At 40.4% G+C, this 20332-nt stretch overlaps 1 protein-coding gene across 2 annotated transcripts in view; it reads right to left on the minus strand.

The window, feature by feature from the left end:
- The window catches only part of Npepps (aminopeptidase puromycin sensitive), an 87291-nt gene that overhangs the window by 56166 nt on the left and 10793 nt on the right, over positions 1-20332 (minus strand). For both annotated transcript variants that reach the window (XM_004859555.3, XM_087202252.1), the window contains exons 2-3: positions 19889-19973; positions 3571-3648 (exon numbers count right to left, since the gene is read on the minus strand). In XM_004859555.3, coding sequence (XP_004859612.1) covers positions 3571-3648; positions 19889-19973 — 163 coding nt within the window. The remainder of the gene's footprint in view (positions 1-3570; positions 3649-19888; positions 19974-20332) is intronic.

Genomic DNA, 20332 nt, shown 5'->3' on the forward strand with positions numbered 1-20332 from the left:
TAGGTAATTAATTTCCAGTTTTTCTAAACTAAATATCATCTTTGTATAATGTTTTACCTAAATCCCTCGTGTGGTAATTTCCTTTTTCAATGCTAAGTATTTTCTTATCTATTTTATTTGAGACAAGGTCGTCTCTCTACACTGCTCAAACTGGCCCGGGCTAGGTGACCCTCCCACCTCAGGCTCCCAAGTAGCTGGAGGTAGAGCATGTACCACTATACCAGCTTTTTCTAATTTTCAAAACAAGTCTTTTTTGATTCATTATTCAGAGGTATTAATTTCTGCAAATTATGTGAGAAAGAGTGGGCTTTTAAATTTTTTGATACTAACTTCAAATCATTTCACAGTATGAACACAGAATGTAGCCTGTGATTATATCAATTTAAAACTTTAAAAAATTTTTACTTTAGTCTTATCAAAGTAATAGTTCATAAGTTAAAGCTCATATAAGCCTGGTGATGCATGCCTGTAATCTCAATTACCTGGAAAGTTGAGGCAGGAGGAGCCCACATTCCATTCCAGCCTGGGCAATTTAGCAAGACCATGTCTCAAAATAAAAAGGAATAGAGCTCAGCACTCCCCAGATTCAGTCTCCTCCGGTACCACAAAACAAAACCCAAAACCAGCTCATATACTACTAGTAGGAGGCTTATTTATATAAGCTGCTGGACTTGCTCAACATACGTTAACACCCCACATTTACCTCTAGAGGCAAACAATTTTAATGTTGATTTCTAAATATTTGTTTATAGAGTGTAACTATTCAGTTTTCAGTTTCAGACATTATTCTCTCCTTACCAGAGAAAGTCATGTTTTAGCTAATCCTTCCCTCCATCTCATATCTTTTGCACACAATTAAATTTCCTATCACCGTGCGAATCTGAAAATTTAGTTATTTTACTCTCATACATATTCACAGCTTGGCTAAACACAGAATTCTAGTTTGGAAATCAGATTCACTTAGTATACTGATACAATAGCTTCATTAAAGTCTATTTTCCATTGTTCCCAACAGAGTCCAGTGCTATTTTGATTCCTAAACTTTGAAGGTAGTAAGTCAGCCTTCCTTTCTTCTGCTCCACCCCAAAAAAGAAACTCTCAAAAGCCTCAACTTATTCCAAAAGTATTAAAATTTCATCTGGTGTGGTACTTTTTACATTTTTTTTGTTGTTGTGGTTGTTTGTTTTTAGACAGGGTCTCACTATGTAGTTCAGGCTGACCTTGAACTATGTAGCCCAGGCTGGCTTTGAATTTGCTGCCATCCTCCTGCCTTGGACTCCCAAATGCTGGGATTACAGGTGAGCGCCACCACGTCTGGCTATTTTCTACATTTATTGAGTTGGTTTCTCCCAGTGATGCACCTTTGCAAACTAAAGGCTCCAGCCTCATCAGTTCAAACAAATTTCTTATTTTATATCTTTAATAAATTCCTGTTCCCATTTTCTCTGTCCTCTCTGGCACAAAGTGATGTTGGTATTTTGCTTTGTTGTTGCCACTGGTTTGGTTATTTTGGAGACAGGCTCACTAAGGCACCCAAGCTGGCCTCGAATTCGCAGTCTTCTGCCTCAGCCTCCCAGAGTGCTCGACTGCAGGCATGTGCCACCATGCCCGGTGGACAAAAGTCTTGCTGGACTGGTCCTCAAATCTTCTGGTTTTCTGTTTCCATTTCTTTGTTTTCCTACTGTTTGGGAGATTCCTCAATTTCATTTTCCAAACTCCTATTTTTTTTTTGGTACCAGGGCTCAAACTCAGGACCTTGCGCTTGTGAGGCAGTCAGCGCCACCACTGAGCTAAATCCCCGGCCCCTATTTAAATCTTTTTCTAAAAGTACTTTTATATGGAGATTAATAGAATCTCAGTATAAAAATTTTATAAACCAGACAGGTACAAAATAAGAATAAAAGTCACCAATTATGGCAACACTCAAACATAACCCAGACATCATTTTATTTGTACCATTTCAGAGACATGATTCATTGACCTGAATATGTACTTTCATAATCTGATTTTCAATTTTATTTCATATTGAGTACTTTATAGTGTTAAGAATTCACAAACCAGGGCTGAGGATTTAGCTCAGTGGTTTCGCCGCCTGCTGCACAAGCACAAGGACCCAAGTTCAATCCCCGGTACCAAAAAAAAAAAAAAGAATTCACAAACCCTTACCACTAAATACATTTTATTCATATGTCATAATTAGCTTAGTCATTCCCTCAGTGCTGGACAAATATATTCTGATTTTTTACCATCACACTGAATGTCTTGATGAGATATTTCTAGAGAGAAAGCATCTTCTATACTAAAATAGTTCCTTAGAATACATTTTTATTAGCAGAACTGTAGAGTCAAAAGTCATGAATATATTTAGGCTCTTGATATATACTGCTTGTCAAAAAAATTACATGGCCGGAGATTTAGCCCAGTGGTTCCGTTGCCTGCCTAGCAAGCGCCATGACCCAAGTTCAATCCCTGGTACAAAAAAAAAAAAAAAAGAGAGAGAGAGATTTCCAATGACACAGCCGCTGTGATATTACTAGTAGGAGTGTAAATCCATGTAATTTTTTTTTTTTGGTACTGGTGATCGAACTCGGGTTCTTGTGCTTTCAGGGCAGGCGGTGGAACCATGGAGCTAAATCCCCGGCCCCCTAAATGTTTTTTAAAGGGCTGAGGATGTAGCTAAGTGTGAAGGTCCTGGGTTCAATCTCCAGTACAAGGGGAAAAAAAAAAAGGGAAACTCAGCTCATCTAGCTTCTTTTTTTTTTGTACCGGGGATCGAACTCGGGTCCTTGTGCTTGCGCAGCAGGCAGGGAAACCACTGAGCTAAATTCCCGGCCCTGGAAATCTCTTTTTTAACTTCAGCTTACATGATGAGCAAAAATTTGCTTAGTAATAGCTCCCGTTTTGTTATTTTCATTACTAGGAGGCTGAAACTTTTTTAAAACTTAAGTTATTTGCACTGTCTTCTTTATGAATTCTCTGTTCCTTTTATTTGCTAATCTATCAAATTCTTAGTGCTTTGCCAATTGATTTGTGTATAATTTCTTCCTCTATCTTAAACTCCATTTTCTCTTTTCCTTCTGATTTTTATAGCTAATAATAGTTAACATGTCAATAAATCTTCCCTTCTATGCTCTCACTAACATACTGCCAAGCTCATCTCTGGCTGTACATCAAAACCGTGTGTGAAATAGTCACCTCAGAGATCTGGCTTCAAATAGTAGAAGATGAAGCTAGGTAAATGTATTTTTTAAAAGCTGAAACAAACAAACAAAAAGTATTATACTCTACACTACAATGATGCTTAGTTTTTGGTCTGGCTTGTCTCTCTGTTTGCTTAGGAGAATATAAAGTGACAGGACGTAGAAACCTTGCTTGCCATAACCCATAATTCTTAGGGAAAAATCTTCTGATGCTGCAAATGTTACAATGAACTTTTTTTATTTAAAAAAGTTCCTTCTTAAAACTTAATCTACTAACAACAGTAAGAGCAGAAAGGTATACAATAAATTTCCTTGGAAGAAGTAAGATTCCATTATTTATCACGAGTTGTACACAAACTACATTTCTTACCTGTTTGGAGAGTGCTAGGAAAAGACAAGGTGACTTTTTCATCTTCATTCTGATAGTTAAATCCCGTGGCATGTATTTCTAGAAAGGGAAAAAAAAATTACTTCACAAATCTGATTCAATAGAGGAGACCAAATCTAGATTGCAACCATTAACACTTTCCAGAGCAAAATCTCTAATACAAAATATTCATCTAGTAAATCAAGTTCCTATTAACAAGAGTGTTGTTTCAAATTAACCTATTTTAGGCACATGGCCTAAGTATGCTCCCTAAATAAAGTTACACTTTTCTGTCTTTGTTTCTTTCTTTCTTTCGAACCCAGGGCCTTTGCATTGAGCTGTATCCTCAAAAGTTCCTTATTTTGCGACAGAGTCTAGTTAAGTTGCTAAGTTGCTCATGCTGGGCATGAACTTTTGATCCTCCTGCCTCATCTTCCAGAGTGATGGGATTACCATGACCTGCTTTGGTTACTCTCTCAGCTGCAGTCTTACTTGTGAACATTTGATGTAGTAAACTGCCAAGACTGATGTTAATGATTTTGATGTTGATGAAAATTCTGTCCCTACAAGACAGATGATAATTGGAACTAAGGCACAAATCAGGTGCACGTTAGATACAATTCTCTGTTGTTAAACTGTACGGAAGTGAGATGAAAACACACGTGGATTAAATTAAGGCACTAAGAAAAAAGAGACTGCCCCCCCCAGCCCGAGACAGGGTCTCACTGTGTAGCCCAGGCTGGCCTTGAACTTGCAACCATCCTCCTGCCTCCGCCTCCTGAGTGCTGGGATGACAGGCGTATGCCCCCCATGCCCAGCGAGAAACTGCTTCTTTGACTGCTACTTTAGGGTGCTTAGTTGACACATTAAGGAAGAATCACGGAGACCAAGCTCCAACCACTCACAGCAGGCCAGCCAAGGAGGTGCCTTCACAAGTGTGTGAAAGATACTTGGCACCAATAACCGTCAGGCCAAGCAAAGCCACACTCTACTTCACACCCACTAGAAGGACTACACCCAAAACTGTGAGGGAAGATGTGCCTGCCTCGAAAGCCCAAGGTCCTGCGTTCGATCGCCAGTACCAAAACAAAAAAAGAAATGAAATGTTGATCTGTACTACAACATAAATGAATTTTGAAACTATTGTACCAACTTAAGCCAGATACAAAAGGCTACATATTCATGCAAAATGTCCAGAATAGGTAAGAGACAGAATAGGTAAGAGACAGAAACTAGGTTAGTGGTTACCTAGGAATGGGAGGTTAAGGGGGAAAGACAGTGACTGCTAAGAGTTATTTTCTTTATGGAGTTATGAAAATGTTCTAAAAGATTCTAGTTCCGCAGATGGCTATACAGCTCTGTGAATATACTACCCACTGAACTGTATGCTTTAAACAGATGAACTGTACGCTATGTGAATTATAGCTCACTAGAATTTCAAATGTTTATAGCATCACTATGGTTCACACATTTCTTTTTCTTTTTTTTGTACCAGGGATCGAACTTGGGTCCTTGCGCTTGCGCAGCAGGCGGCAAAACCACTGAGCTAAATCCCAGGCCCAGTGGTTCACACGTTTCTATAAAGCCAAATCAAAATTTTTTTTTTTGAGACAGAGTCTCACTATTAGTCCAGGCTGGCCTTAAACTCAAGGTGATCCTCCTGCCTCAGCCTCCCTAGTGCTGGGATGACAGGCATGGGTCAACATACCCAGCTTTTTTTTTTTGGTACCAGGGATTGAACTTGGGTCCTTAGCTTGCGAGGCAGGCAGTGGAACCACTGAGCTAAATCCCCGGCCCTCCCAGCTTTTTTAAAGCCAAAATTTTTATAATGTTATTCAAATCTCTAAGCCCCTATTTCCATATCTATAAAATTAAAATCATATCATTACCTACTTCCTATTTATTTGCTTTGCTTTATTAAATAAACTCAAGACCAGGGGTTTTCTATGTACATCTATGTCCCCTTATGATCTGGGCAACTTGGTAAGACCTTGTCTCAAAATGGAAAATAAAAAGAGCTAGGATGGAGCTCTGTGTTCCAAGTTCAATCCCCAATACGGGGGGGTGGGGGTGAAGGGTGGAATCGGCCACTCAGATACTCCTTACTTCCTAAGGCTCCAAGAGGACCTCCTTGCTCGAAGGCAGAATAACCTGAGACATATCATAATTCAAATGTAAGCAACACAGTACCTATCTGGCAGTTCTGCATTTCTAAGCGGACTCTATTTATATAATACAGTGTGGACACTATTATAATAGCTATCTTAAAAGTCTAAGGCGAATTAGAATATGCCAAATATAAAATGATCAGACAGAACAAAGAAATCCTTCTAATCTTATGCCTACTGTTTTCCCCCCTTTGGTGGGGAGTAACTGGGATTTGAACCCAAGGCCTTGCACACACTAGGCAAGTACTCTACCACTGAACTACATCCCTAGCCTTTTTACTTTGAAACAGGGTCTCATTAAGTTGCACAGGCTAGCCCTGAACTTGTGATCCTCCTGTCTCAGCCTCCTGAGCAGCTGCTTAGGGGACACCTACTATTTCTAATAACTGATTGCTGAGAGCCAGATGTAGTAGTGCACACGCATAATTCCAGCAGGCAGCGCACAAGAGAGGGGTTGTTAGGCAGGACAACTGAAAGCCCAAATCACATCTGGGAACGTGGCAAGGCCCTGACTCAAATTAACAACTAGAAAGGACTGGGGCTATAGCTCAGTGCGAAGGCCCTGGGTTCAAGCCTGGAAACTAAAAAAGGAAAAAAAAAAAACCCTGATGAGTATTTAGTTAAAATCACTCATCGGCAGTACAAAAATTAGAGGAAGACAAATATGTGGAGTTGGGGCCTGGTTTTGCTCTGGTGATGTGGAGTTACACTCTTAAGACAGCTCTTCCTTCATCTGTAAAACACTCATGGGCATTGGCATGTAGTGGTGGGCTCTGTAACACAAACAAACTGCCCTGCCCCTCCCCTGACCCCAGAATACAAATCAGCTGGGGGGGGGGGGTCTCAGTACAGCACAGAAGGATGAAGGGTGAAGGGGGTCGAAATGAGGAAGAGGCCACTTTTTCTCTGGGGTCATTTGCTGAACTGGCAGAGATGCTTCAGAGGCTGAGGGGCAAAAGCTGGAATCCGCAGGCTCGGTGATACACGTTCATAACCCCAGCACTCAGGAGGCTGAGGCAGAAGGATCACTGTGAGTTCAAGGCCAGCCTGGGCTACACAGCAAGAACCTGTCTCAAAAAAAAAAAAAAAAGGTGGAATCCAGGACCCCCCAGGACTGAGAACTTTGGGAAATGGCCCTCTGCTTTGGCCTTGAGACCTGGAAAATGACATCCTCATAATGAAGATGAACTAAATTTAAGAAAACCTGAAGTTGTGATATTAGAAAAAGGTTTCCCCGAGTAGTTGTGACCCTAAGATGAAACAAACAAAAAAATCTTCTCTAGATGAAGATAACACAATCTGATGTTGTCCACACAACTTTCCTAACTCAATATCTAGTATTCGATCAAATACACTCCAGCATATCAGAAGAACAAGACAAACTAAAAAACAGTGAAACCCATGGCCAACAAAACAAAACAAAACAGGGCCCTCTAAACAGTAGCTGGATATTACATATTCACACACCTCCTGACTACATTCAAGGGGGTAAAATACTGAACTAGTCAGCTCTTTGCTTAGTCAGCTCTGACTATTTGATACCTAATACCCGACATCCACAACTTAGAGGGTTTATTTTTGCTCGCTGCGATTTCACTCTCTGATCATCTGGCTCAGGGCACAGCGGGCACAGCTACTCACTTCATGGTGGCCCAGCAGCAGAGCAGGGAACAGTCCCAGCAAGGACGAGTCCAGGCCCCATGGCTGCACGACCCACCCAGACATTTCCAGTGGGCTCTACCAAACCCGGAGGGAGCTCTCCAGACAACCAAGTTGACAATACCAAGGAAAATGTGGCAGAAAATGGTGCTGGGAAACTAGATACCCACATACGAAAGAATTAAGTTGGGATATTTACTTTCTACCCATATATAAAAATTAACTCAAAATGGATCATAGTTGGGGACTGTGGCACATGCCTGTGATCCAGCTACTTGGGAGGCTAAGTCAGGAGGACCGCAAGTTCAAAGCCAGCCTGGGCAACTCAGCAAGACCCTGGCTCCAACAAAAATGGTTAGGGGTGTAGCTCAACATTAAAGGAGTTGTCTAGCATGGATGAGACCTTGGGCTCAAGCCCTAGCACCAGAAAACAACAAAAACAATAACAACAACAAAAAAAGAATCAAAGACCTAAAAGAGAGAGCTAAAATAATAATAGTTTTAGAAGAAAAAAGATTCAGGACACTGAGTTTGGTATGTTTTCTTTTTTCTTTCTTTTTCTTTTTGTTTTTTGGGTTTTTTGAGACAGGGTCTCATTATGTACCTAGGGTGGCTTCAAACTCTCAGTGATCCTCCTGCCTCAGCCTCCTGTGGTATGAGTTCTTGCATATGATACCAAATCCATGGACAACAAAAGAAAAAAAAGAGAAATCTGACTACATTAAACTTAAAAATTTCTATTCATCAAAAGACACAACAGAAGAAGCAGCATGCTAGAAAACATTGGCAAATCATGTATCAAGAGGTTGAAAGTCAGAATATATGACAAACTTCTACAACTTCAGTAAGAAAATAACCTCATTTAAAAATGAGCAAAGGGGCTGGGGATTTAGCTCAGTGGTTTTGCCACCTGCTGCACAAGCACAAGGACCTGAGTTCAATCCCCAGTACCAAAAAAAAAAATGAGCAAAGGACTTGACTAGACATTTCTCCAAAGATTTACAAATGACCAAGAAACACACACAAGGGTGTTCAATATATTAGTAATCTTTACAGAAATGATAATCAAAACCACACTGTTTCATACCCATTAGGATGGCCACTGAGGGAGATGGGGGGGATGACAGAATGAATTAGTGAGGGCATGGAGAAACTGGAACTCCTGTGTTCAGTAGGTGAGAATATAAAATGGCACAGCCACTAGAGAAAATATTATGGTTGTTTCTCAAAAAATTAAAGTTTTACTATATGATCCACAAATTCCATGTATATGCCCAAAAGAACTGAAAGCAGGGTCTTGAAGAGATACTCATGTAGCCATGTTTATAGCAGTATTGTTCATCACAGTTGAGAGCTGGGAGCAGAGGCGCACGCCTGCAACCCCAGCACTCTGGGAGGCTGAGACAGGAGGATCACAAGTTTCAGTCCAGCCTGGACAACTTAGCAATATTCTGTCCCAAAATTAAAAAAGAAAAAAGGCCAGGGGGATGTAGCTCTGTGTGAAGACCCTTAATTAAATTCTTAGTACTGGGGAGCAACAGAAGAATGGATAAAGAGAATGTGGTACATACATACATACAATGGGGCATTATTCAGACTGAAAAAGCAAAGGAATTCTGACACATGCTACAATATGGGTGAACTTTGAGGACATTTAAGTGAAATAAGCCAGCCACAAAAAGATATACTCCATAATTCCACTTAAATGAAGTACACAGAGCAGTGAACTTCATACAGACAGGAAGTACAATGGTAGCTGCCTACATTTTCTTCTCTCTCTAGCTTCCTACCAACCCTGGTGATTTCTCATGTGGCCCTGCAGGTGTGGGGTACACTTTCCTCTTAGAAACTAATTAATCAAGTATTTTTTCAATAGCACATGTTTCTTGATCTGTTGGGGCCTCACCATATTTGAATTAAACCTACTTTTTTTTTTTCTAGTATGGGGGCTCAAACTCAGGACCTTGCACTTGCTGGTGTCACTGAGCTACATCCCCAGCCCATAAACCGACATTTTAAATTGTTGACATACACATAGCCACAAGGAATATTATCCTGAGTTTATGAAGCCAAACCAAAAACCAAAGAATACACATAACATAATTAATTACATATATAATTTATAATGACAGAAAACAGATCACTAATTCCCTAGGAATGGGAGAACACAGGGGAGATTATAAAAGACCCTGAGGAAACTTCTGGGCGGTAACTGATACTGTTCATCTTTTTTTCTTTTAATGGAATCTCACTGTATTGCTCAGGCTAATCTCAAACTCCTTGTCTCAAGCAATTCTCAAGCCTCAGCCTCCCAAGTGTGGGGACTAAAGGCACACGTGACACATGTATGTTCATCATTTCAACTGTGATGACAGTTTTACAGGTGTATGCATATATGTCAAAATTTAGGAAACTTCACAATTCAAGTATGTGCAATGCATTGCATGTTAATTATACGTCAGAGTGGACGGAGGGAAGAAGCCAGAGAAAAAGACCTTACATGAGGAGCAGTAAGAATACAGACAGTCCCCACCTTACAACGATTTAACTTATGATTTTTGAACTTTATAACAGTGTGAAAGCAGCGTTCATTCAACAGAAACCACATTTAGAATTTTTAATTCTTCTAGGGCCAGGGATTTAGTTCAGTGGTTTCGCTGCCTGCCGTACAAGCGCAAGGACCCGAGTTCGATCCCCGGTACCAAAAAAAAAAAAAAATGCAATTCTTCGAACATAGTGAGACCATCTTAAAAAAAAAAAAAAAAAGTTTTTAAGTTCTGACCTTTTCCCAGTCCAGCAATATACACAATTCCTTCTTGAGACACCACCAGGCACAATGAGCTGTAGCTCCAAGATCACAAGGATAAACAACCCATACTGTACAGTGGTTTTGTTGCCAGGTTATGTTGTTCAGTAGGTCATGTGTATTAAAGGCATTTTCAACATATTGTTGAAATGGGTTTACTGGGATATAACACCATCACAAGCTAAGTTCCCAACAGAGATGACAGAAGGCAGAAGACAATGGAACAGCTTTAGGGACTGAAAGAAAATAACTGCAAACAAAAAACCCACAGCCAGCAAAAATATTCTCCAAAACTGAGGACAAAATAAGCACATTTTCAGAACAAAAATACAAACAGAGAAAGGGGGAAGGGATGTAGATTAGCAGTAGAGCACTTGCCTTGCAGGCACATGGCCCTAGGTTCAATTCCAACACTGCAAAAAATAAAATAAAACAAAAAGTATTGTCTAACAGAGCTCTAGCTAACAAAATTTTGGAGATTTGTTTTAAGGAATAAATGAAAATAAGTTGTTGTAAACACAATTTGAAGGAAATAGTATTTACTGAATACTTTAAATATTTGGTTTTTAGATAAAATAAACATTTTTCCAGACTCTACTGATTTCCTTTGAAAGCTAAAGAAAGGGCTGGGCATGGTGGCCCAGGCCTGAAATCCCTGCACTTGTGAGGCAGAGGCAGGAGGATTGCCGCAAGTTCATGTCCAGCTTGGGCTACACAGTGAGTTCAAGACCAGCCTGGAATACATGGCAAGACCCTGATTCAAAAACAAAAGGTCAGGCCGGGGATTTAGCTCAGTGGTTCCGGTGCCTGCCTCACAAGGGCAAGGTCCCGAGATTGATCCCCGGTACCAAAAAAAAAAAAAGTCAAATAAAGGTGTGTCTATGCTTACTACATTTAATTTAAATTACCAACAGTTGCAATGTATACCATTATTCTATGTATCTCTAAGAAGGAAAAACAATGGCGCCAATTTAACATCATTGATTGTATAACACAGTAACAAAATTGCCACACTTGGGAGGCTGAGCCAGGAGGATCATGAGTTTGAGGCCGGCCTAGACTATACAGTGAGTTCAAGGCCACCCTGAACTACATAGGGAGACCCCGTCTCAAAAAACCAAAACCAAACAAACAAACAAAATTGCCTTACAACACATATCTCAGAACATATATTGTCATTAAGCAATGTGTAACAACTGTGCAGTGGTATAGTCTGTTCTTTTTTTTATTTGAGACAGTTTCACTTTGTAGTACAGACTGGCCTTGAACTCACTATGTAGCCCAGGCTGGCCTGAACTCACAGTGATTCTCCTGCCTCAGCCTCCAGAGTACTGGGATTACAGGCATGCGCTATCATGCCTGGGTGAGCATTCTGTTGTTTGGTTTTTTTTGGTGTCGGGGATCAAACGCTCAACCTTGCATTTGTGAGGCAGTTGTAGTGCCACTGAGCTAAATCCCCAGCCACAAGCATTCTGTTATTTACAAGGCCTGTCTTCTAGACAAAATATTTTCCCAAAGTTTAACTTGGTGTGGCTTTGGCAGAGCTTAACCTACCTGGGGAAAGGGAAATACCTAACTCTAACCCTTCCATGTGTGGGAAAGGAAATAAGCTACCCTGTCCCACGGAAGAGGGGATAAATCTGAGAAGCCTTGGTGAAGTTCCTGGCCCAGGGGTTCAGGCTCACAAAAACTGAGACCTCCACCTGCCTCGCAAGCACAAGGTCCAGAGTTCGATCCCCGGTACCAAAACCAAAACAACAAAAAAAATGAGATCTAAACCTAGGACTACAGAGAGGCTTGGTGAAGTTCCTTTCATTAAGTATATCATACCATCTTTCAATAAAAAACCTACAAGGGGCCTGGGGAAGTGGCTCAGACATGTTCTATGCCCTGGGTTCAAGGTCCAGTGAGACACACACACTCCTACTGTACTGTAAAGCAAAAGATACAATTAGATTCAGCAAACATGAGAACAAGTCACATACGGCAGGAACAGTGGAATTATCAGAAAGGCAACTTTTATGGGGTTGTTTTTTGGTACTGGGGATCGAACTCAGGACCTTACACTTGTGAGGCAGGTGTCGGAACCACTGAGCTAAATCTCCCACCCACAGAAAGGCAACTTTTTAAACCATGATTAATATACTAAAGTGGTTACCAGAAAAAGTAAACAACATGTCAGGACAGATAGATAATGTAAATAAAGAGATGGAGGACCAGGGATTTTGCTCAGTGGTTCAGGTGCCTGCCTGGCAAACGCAAGGTCCTGAGTTCGATCCCCGGTACCAAAAAAAAAAAAAAAGATGGAAACTCTAAGATAGAATCAAGAAAAGAGTATGAGAAATAAAAACACTGCAACAGAAACAAAGAATGCCTTTAATGAGCTTATTACCACTTTTATTACCAGACTTTTTGAGCTTGAGGATATGAGAAGAGAAACTTTCCAAACTGAAAAGCGAAGAGAAATACACACACACACACACACACACACACACACACACACACACACACACACACACACACAGAATACCCAAGAATTTTGAGACAAAGGAAAAGGAAGAAAGGAACAGAAGCAATATTTGAGGCAATAATGACTGAGAATTTCTCCAAATTAATGTCAGGCACCAAACCACAAACCAAGGAAATTCAAAACCAAACAAGACAAATGCCAAAAACAAAGCAAAAGCTACATTTAGGCATATCAGAGTCAAACTTCAGAAAAAAAATCAAAGCTAAAGAAAAAATTCTGAAAGAAATTGGAGGTAAAAAAAAATACTTGCCCTAAGGAGGAGCAAAACAAAAATTATATCCAACTTCTCCTCAAAAACGATCAAACAGGGCCAGGGATTTAGCTTTGTGGCACCATATCTGCCTTGCAAGTGCAAGGTCCTGAGTTCAAATCCTGGTATTGGGGGGAAAAAATCAACCAATCTAGAATCCTGTAAAAATAGCCTTAAAAGTGAAGAAAAAATGCTTTCTCAGATAAAAATTTGGTAATCTGTTCCCAACAGACCTGTCTTGCAAGAAATGTTAGAATTTCTAAATTCTTCAGTGAGAAGGAAAATTATATAATTCAGATTCAGATCTACATAAAGAATTCTCTATATCAGAGAATAAATGAAAATAAAATAAAAGCATTTATATTTTTCTTAATTGTGCTAACAGTAACAGTTCATTCAAAATAACAGCAACAACATATTTGATTATATACATGTTTATGTCCTTGCAAAATACATTTACATTAGCACTCTCAAAATGAAATACTTAGGTATGTCTAATAAAATATGAACATGACCCACATGAAGAAAACTACAAATTTCTGATGAAAGAATTAAAAGAACAACTAAGGGGCCAGGGATTTAGCTCAGTGGTTCCACCACCTGCCTCACAAGCACAAGGTCCCAGGTTCAATCCTTGGTACCAAAAAAAAAAAAAAGAACAACTAAGATTGCAAGGTCCCGAGTTCAATCCCCAGTAAGGAAAAAAAAAAAAAAAAAGAACTAAGATGGTGGCACACACTTGGAATCCCAGCACTGGGAGGCTGAGGCAGGAGGATCACTGCAAGTTCAAGGCCAGTCTGGGCTACATAGCAAGATCTTATCTCAGAAAGTCAAAAATAATAATAATAATAATAGAACAACTAAAGAAATGGAGAAGTATTTCATGTTTGTGGACAGACTAACACCTGTCAGTTCTGCCAACCTTGATCTACAAATTCAACACAATTTCAATCAAAATCCCAGCAGGTTTTATAGATATTGACAAACTGCCCAGGCATGGTGGCACATACCTGTAGTCCCAGTACTCAGGAGGCTGAGGTAGGGCAATCATCATGAGTTTGGGACCAGCTTGGGCTACACAGTGAGTTCAAGGCCAGCCAGGACAACATAGCGAGACCTGGTCTCAAAAACTAAAAATTAATTAATTAATGTTTATATGGAGAGGCAAGAGACCCGGAAGAGTCAGCACAGAACTAAACAATAAAAAGGACTGACACTACCCAACTTTGATACTTACTAGAAAGGTACAAAAAATGTATTAGTGAAAGAAAACACAAAATAGATCAGAACAGAGCCCAGAAATAATTCACACAAATACAGTCAACTGATTTTTGACAAAGGACCAAACGCAATACAATGGAAAAAGGTCTCTTCAACAAATAATGCTAGCTGGGTGTGATGGTGCAAGCCAGTAATCTCAGCACTCAGGATGCTGAGCCAGGAGGATCGCTGTGAATTCGAGGACAGCTGGGCTACACAGTGAGTTCAAGACAAGCTTGAACTACATAGAGAGACCCTGTTTCAAAAAACCAAAGTCAGCCGGGGATTTAGCTCAGTGGTTCGCACCTGCCTTGCAAGCGCAAGGTCCCAAGTTCGATCCCCAGTACAAAAAAACCCCACAAAAAACCAAAGTCAACAACAACAAAAGATCATGGTAGAACAACTAGACATGTATATGTTTGAAGAAAAAAGAAATCTAGACACAAGAGTTTACATCCTTCACAAAAACCTCAAAATTAATCAGAGACCAAAATGTAAAACATAAAAGTACATAAAACTCCCAGAAGACAGTACAGGAGAAAAATCTAAGTAACTCAGAATACGGTCATAGTTTTTTTTTTCCCAGTACTGGGAACCAAACTCAGGACCTTGTGCTTGTCAGGCAGGTGCAGTGCCACTGAGCTACATCCTCAGCCCCAGCTTTTTAGATACAATACCAAAGGCATAATCCAGGAAAGAATCATAACTCAAACTTCAAATTCTGCTCTGAAAAAAAAAAAAAATCTGCTCTATAATACCACCCAAAGGATAAGACAAGCCACAGGATAGTAGAAATTATTAGCAAAAGACATAACTAATAAAGTACTGTTATTCAAGGCATACAAAATTTCTTAAAACCTGAGCCAGGCATGATAGCACATGCTTGAAATCCCAGCTCTCTGGAGGCTGAGGCAGGAAGATTGCCGCAGGTTTGAGGCCAGATTGGGCTACATAGTAAGTTCAAGGCCAGCCTGAACTACAAAGGGAGACCATGCCTCAAAAAACAAAAGCAAAAACAAACAAACAAAAAAAATTTCTTAAACCTCAACATTAAGAAGACAAACTAGGGGGCTGGGGATTTAGCTCAGTGGTTTCGCCACCTGCTGCGCAAGTGCTAGGACCCGAGATCGATCCCCGATACCAAAAAAAAAAAAAACAGAAAACAAACTAGGGCTGGGGATTTAGCTCAGTGGTTCCGCTGCCTGCCTCGCAAGCACAAGGATCCGAGTTCGATCCCAGTACCCAAAAAAGAAAACAAACTATACCGTTTTAAAATGGGCAAAGATAGGCACAGGGGTGCATGTGTATAATCCCTGACAGTCAAAAGGCTGAGGCACGAGGATCACCTGAGCCCAGGAGTTCAAGGCCAGGCTGGGCAACATAGTAAGACTGTCTCAAAAAAGAAGGGAAAGAGGGCCAAGGATTTAGCTCAGTGGTTCCGCTGCCTGCCTCACAGGCACAAGGTCCTAAGTTTGATCCCTGGTACCAAAAAAAAAAAAAAAAAAAAGAAGGGAAAGAAAGGGAAGAGAGGGAAGGGAAGGGGAAGGAGGGGAGGGGAGGATGGGGGAGGGGGGAAGGCTGGTATGGTGGTGCACGTCCATAATCCTAGCACTTGGGAGACTGAGATGGAAGGATTGCTGTGAGTTCGAGGCCAGCCTGGGCTACACAGTGAGCCCTATCTCAAAGCAAGCAAGCAAACAAACAACAGATGGTGGGGGGAGGAAAAGAAAAAAGATCTAAACACTCACTTCACCAAAGACACAGATATGGCAAACATGCATAGGAGAAGACACTCCATAGACTATATCATCAGGGAAATGCACATTAAAGCAATAATCAGATACCAAAGCAAACCTATCAGAATGGCCAAAATCTAAAACACCACTAACATTCAATGCTGCCAAGGATGTAGACGACAGGAACTCTCTAATTCACTATTAGTGGGAATGCAATTGAGTGCAGCCACTCTGGAAGACAGAGTGGCAGTTTCTTAAAAAACATGACTCCAACCGTATGATCCAGCACTCATACTCCTTGCTACTTATGCAAGTGGGCTGGAAACTTAAGTCCAACAAAAACCTGCACATGGATGTTTCTAGCAGCTTTATTCATAACTGCCAAAACTTGGAAGCAACCGAGATGTCCTTGGAGGTGAATAGATACACTGTGGTGCACCCAGAAAATGGAACACTTCTCAACACTAAAAAGAAATTAGCTATTAAGTTGTGAACAGACATGGATAAAACCTCAATGCCTGCTACTAAAGTGAAAGCTGGGCTGGGGATTTAGCTCAGTGGTTCCACTGCCTGTCTCGAAAGCTCAAGATCCTGAGTTCAATCCCTAGTACCAAAAAAACCAAAAAACAAAAAACTCAAGAATGAACCGTCAGTGAACTATGGACTTCAGGTGACAGTGCCACTTCCATGCAGGCTCTGCCATCCTAACACACAGGACTGTGCAGCACACTGACCATGGGGGAATCTGGGAGTTAACAGCAACAGGGTTATACGGGGAACTCTGTATTTTCCAGTTTTTTGGTGAATTAAAAGTGCTCTAAAAAATAAAGTTTATTAATTAAAAGTAAAGTGAGATAAACATTTAATTCATAAAACAGGGTATCCTGAAAGTTACCAAAGAACTGGGAAGATATTTGGTACCCCAATATAGCCTGGAATGGTAGTTATTTTAAAAATTAATTTACCCATTCTTCAGAAAAGCAATAGCACAAAACAGACTTTATGCTCAAATTCCCCAAACTCAATACATGCAGGATTAATGAATAAGCCAGAGGCACACATACATAAAAACAAGATCTCAGAGGGCCGGGGATTTAGCTCAGTGGTTTCGCCTCCTGCTGCGCAAGCGCAAGGACCCGAGTTTGATCCCCAGTACCAAAAAAAAAAAAAGACCTCAGAAAGAAGGTCATTTTAGTGTTCCAAAAACTGAAAATGGGCCTGGTGCACTCAAGACCCTGGGTTCCATTTCCAGTAGGAGAGAGGAAGGGAGGGAAGGAGGGAGACTTCTAAAAGCTACCCAAAGGGAGGTACTGTGCCAGATTCTGGGCATCTGAAAAGTGGGCACACTGAAGCACATACAGCAAACAAAAATAATCTGCCTAATATATTCCATCATAACATGGCATATTATGATTATTTATATCAGCTTCTATTAAAAGCTTGTAAGAATCTCAGAAAGGTTTTTCCTCTTTTTTAATGAGCCAGCTATGCTCAAATCTTTTCTTCAGGCCAAGCAATAAAGAATGTGCATAATACACTGCAGTGTTCTGGAATCTCTCCTCAGAGGCTGCAAATCCAACAGAACTCAGCATGGTCCACAGAAATCCTTTACTTGCCCAGAAAAGTTTTTTAGAATTTGAATATATTTATGTGAGACATGTACGCTGTGGTTCAGCCTCTGTCTCGTCACTCATTTTCCTAAACACAGACCAAAGCACTCATTTTTGTTATTTGTTTAACCCCACAGGAAATTTGATTTGGGGCCTTTAACCTATATCACTATTTTTAGAACTAAAATTCTACTCAAGGTTTTTTCATTTAAAAATGTGTAATAAAATTTTATATATGAATACTTTTGTATTAGAAATTGATCATTTTCCTTCTTTCAGGCCTATTTTGAAGTCTGCATGTGTTTTCAGAATGATGACATTAAACAAGTTAACTGCAAAAAGATAGTAGCCAATTAATGCTATCATCATGTACAGTAAGCGTATGACAGGGTAAGTATCACGAGAGTTGATAAGTGCTATGATCAAGTGTGAAGAACCATTCCTTTTTGTCAAGGTAATAGCTTTGCTCTGCTATTATTAATATTTGGCTGTATTTCTAAGCTGTTTTATGCCATTACACTCATGCATATGGCCACTTGCACACATCCAAGTATATAACTGTACTCCAAGAATAAACACGTTACAATGTATGTGCCTTGTGTAGATAAACTAAAGTGGGCTGGCAGATCTGAAAATATGTATTAGAACTTTGTATGAACTGGTATGTCACCAATGGCAACATTTTTCTTCTTACATAGCTAATTCTACAAACACATACTGACAGAGGATACTAAGGGAAAACTTGGTTCAAAATTTTAAGTGACTATTTTCTATGTGGTTTTACCCAAGCCATCTATTAGTGACAAATGGAATGAAGACTCTTTCTGTGTCAGGACCGGCACGCAGGCATTCAGGACTTTCATGCTCTCCTGCAAAAGCTGATGGCAATACCACTCCCCGCGCTGCATTGGGTGGGGCTTTCTTTGATTGGCTTAAGTGCAGTGATCTCACCAACGCTTGAAGTGCAGAACAGTGAAACAACAGTTTTCACCATTTGCCTTACTGGGTTTTCTCTTTCTTTCTTTCTTTTTAATATTACAAAGTAAGTTCTCAATCAGGTTCGTTTATTTTTTTTGAGACAAAGTCTTGGTATGCAGTTCAGGCTGGCCTTGGACTCCCTGTGTAATCCAGGCTGGCCTCAAAATGACAGAGATCCTCCTGCCTCAGCTTCCTGAGTGCAGGGATTATAGGTGCACGCAACCACACCCAGCAAAGTAATATCTAAAATGTATCAATAAAAAAAAAAAAAAAAACTAAGCCAAGCACGGTGGCACACACCTGTCATCCCAGTACTCAGGAGGTGGAGGCAGGAGAATCACCAAGAGTTAAGGCCCACCTGGGCTACATAGTGAGTTCAAGGTCAGCCTAAACTACACAGTGAGACCCTGTGTCAAAAAAAAAAAAAAAAAAAAAGTGCCAGGGCCTGGTGGTGCACACCTATAATCCCAGCACTCAGGAAGCTAAGGCAGGAGGACTGCCAGAGTTCCAGGCCAGCCTGGGCTACACAGTGAATTCAGGGCCACCCTGAACTACAAACCGAGACCCTGTCTCAAAAAACAAAAAATGTTTCAAGGAAAACTTAAATTGTGACATTTCTTTTATTTCATAATACAGTTATGTTAGTCAAATATTTCCTATAAACACATAAAGAATCTTTCCTTTGCAGGGGATTTAGATCAGTGGTTTCACTGCCTGCCTCACAAGCATAAAGACCTGAGTTCGATCCCCGATACCAAAAGAAAAAAAAAAAATTCTTTCCTTCTTTATATTTTGGTGTTTTTGAGGTAGAATCTCACTATGTATTTCAGGCTGGCCTTAAACTCACTATTTAGCCTAGGCTGCTTTCTAATTTATGGCAATCTTCCAGCTTCAGCCTCTTAAGTGCTGGGGTTACAGGCATGCACCACTGCACCCAGCCTAAAATTTGTTTTTAAATTAATAAATTATATTAATAAATTTAAATTAATGCCAAGCTTGATGGCACATGCCTATAATCCCAGCACTTGGGAGACTGAGGCAAGAGGATTGCTGTGAGTTCCAGGCCAGTCTGGGCTTTGTTGTGAGTATAAGGCCAGCCTGAACTACACAGCGAGACTCTCACTCAAAAAAAAAGATTTTTTTTTTTTTGGTACCAGAGATGGAATTCAGGACCTTGCACTTGAGGCAGGCAGCGGCACCACTGAGCTAAATCCCCAGCCTTAAAACAAATTTTTAATTAATTAATAAACATTAATGTCTTAACCTAAAAGTATATATTACATGAACACACACAGAGCAGATTAAAATAGAAAGTAGCTCTTACCTTCATCTCCTTCTGGTGCATATGAAGCTGTAATAATGTCAATATCAGCACAATTCATCACAATTTGATTGGTCGCCTGCCTCACCTAAAGGGAAAAGAAAAACCAGCAGTCAGAAATAGCCCAGATTAATAATATGTACACCATCTTGGATGAACGCACAGGCAATTTTTCTTTTTTTTGGTACCCGGGATTCAACTCAGGACCTTGCGTTTATGAGCACAGGCAATTTTTAAAACCCAAACTTCATCAAAATCTAGACTAGGGCTGGGGATGTATGCCTGCCTGGCAAGCACAGGGTCCTGAGTTCAATCCCCAGTATAGAGGGTGGAGCTAGAATATTCATGCATAAATGATAAAACTAAATGAGTACTTTTCGTTTTTGGTACCGGGATCAACCTCGGGACCTTACACTTGTGAGGCTGGCAGCGGAGCCACTGAACTAA

The sequence above is a fragment of the Heterocephalus glaber genome, unplaced genomic scaffold (genome assembly GCF_053883595.1).
Source record: "Heterocephalus glaber isolate CG9 unplaced genomic scaffold, H.glaber_assembly_v1.0 deba00001773, whole genome shotgun sequence".
Taxonomy (NCBI): domain Eukaryota; kingdom Metazoa; phylum Chordata; class Mammalia; order Rodentia; family Bathyergidae; genus Heterocephalus; species Heterocephalus glaber.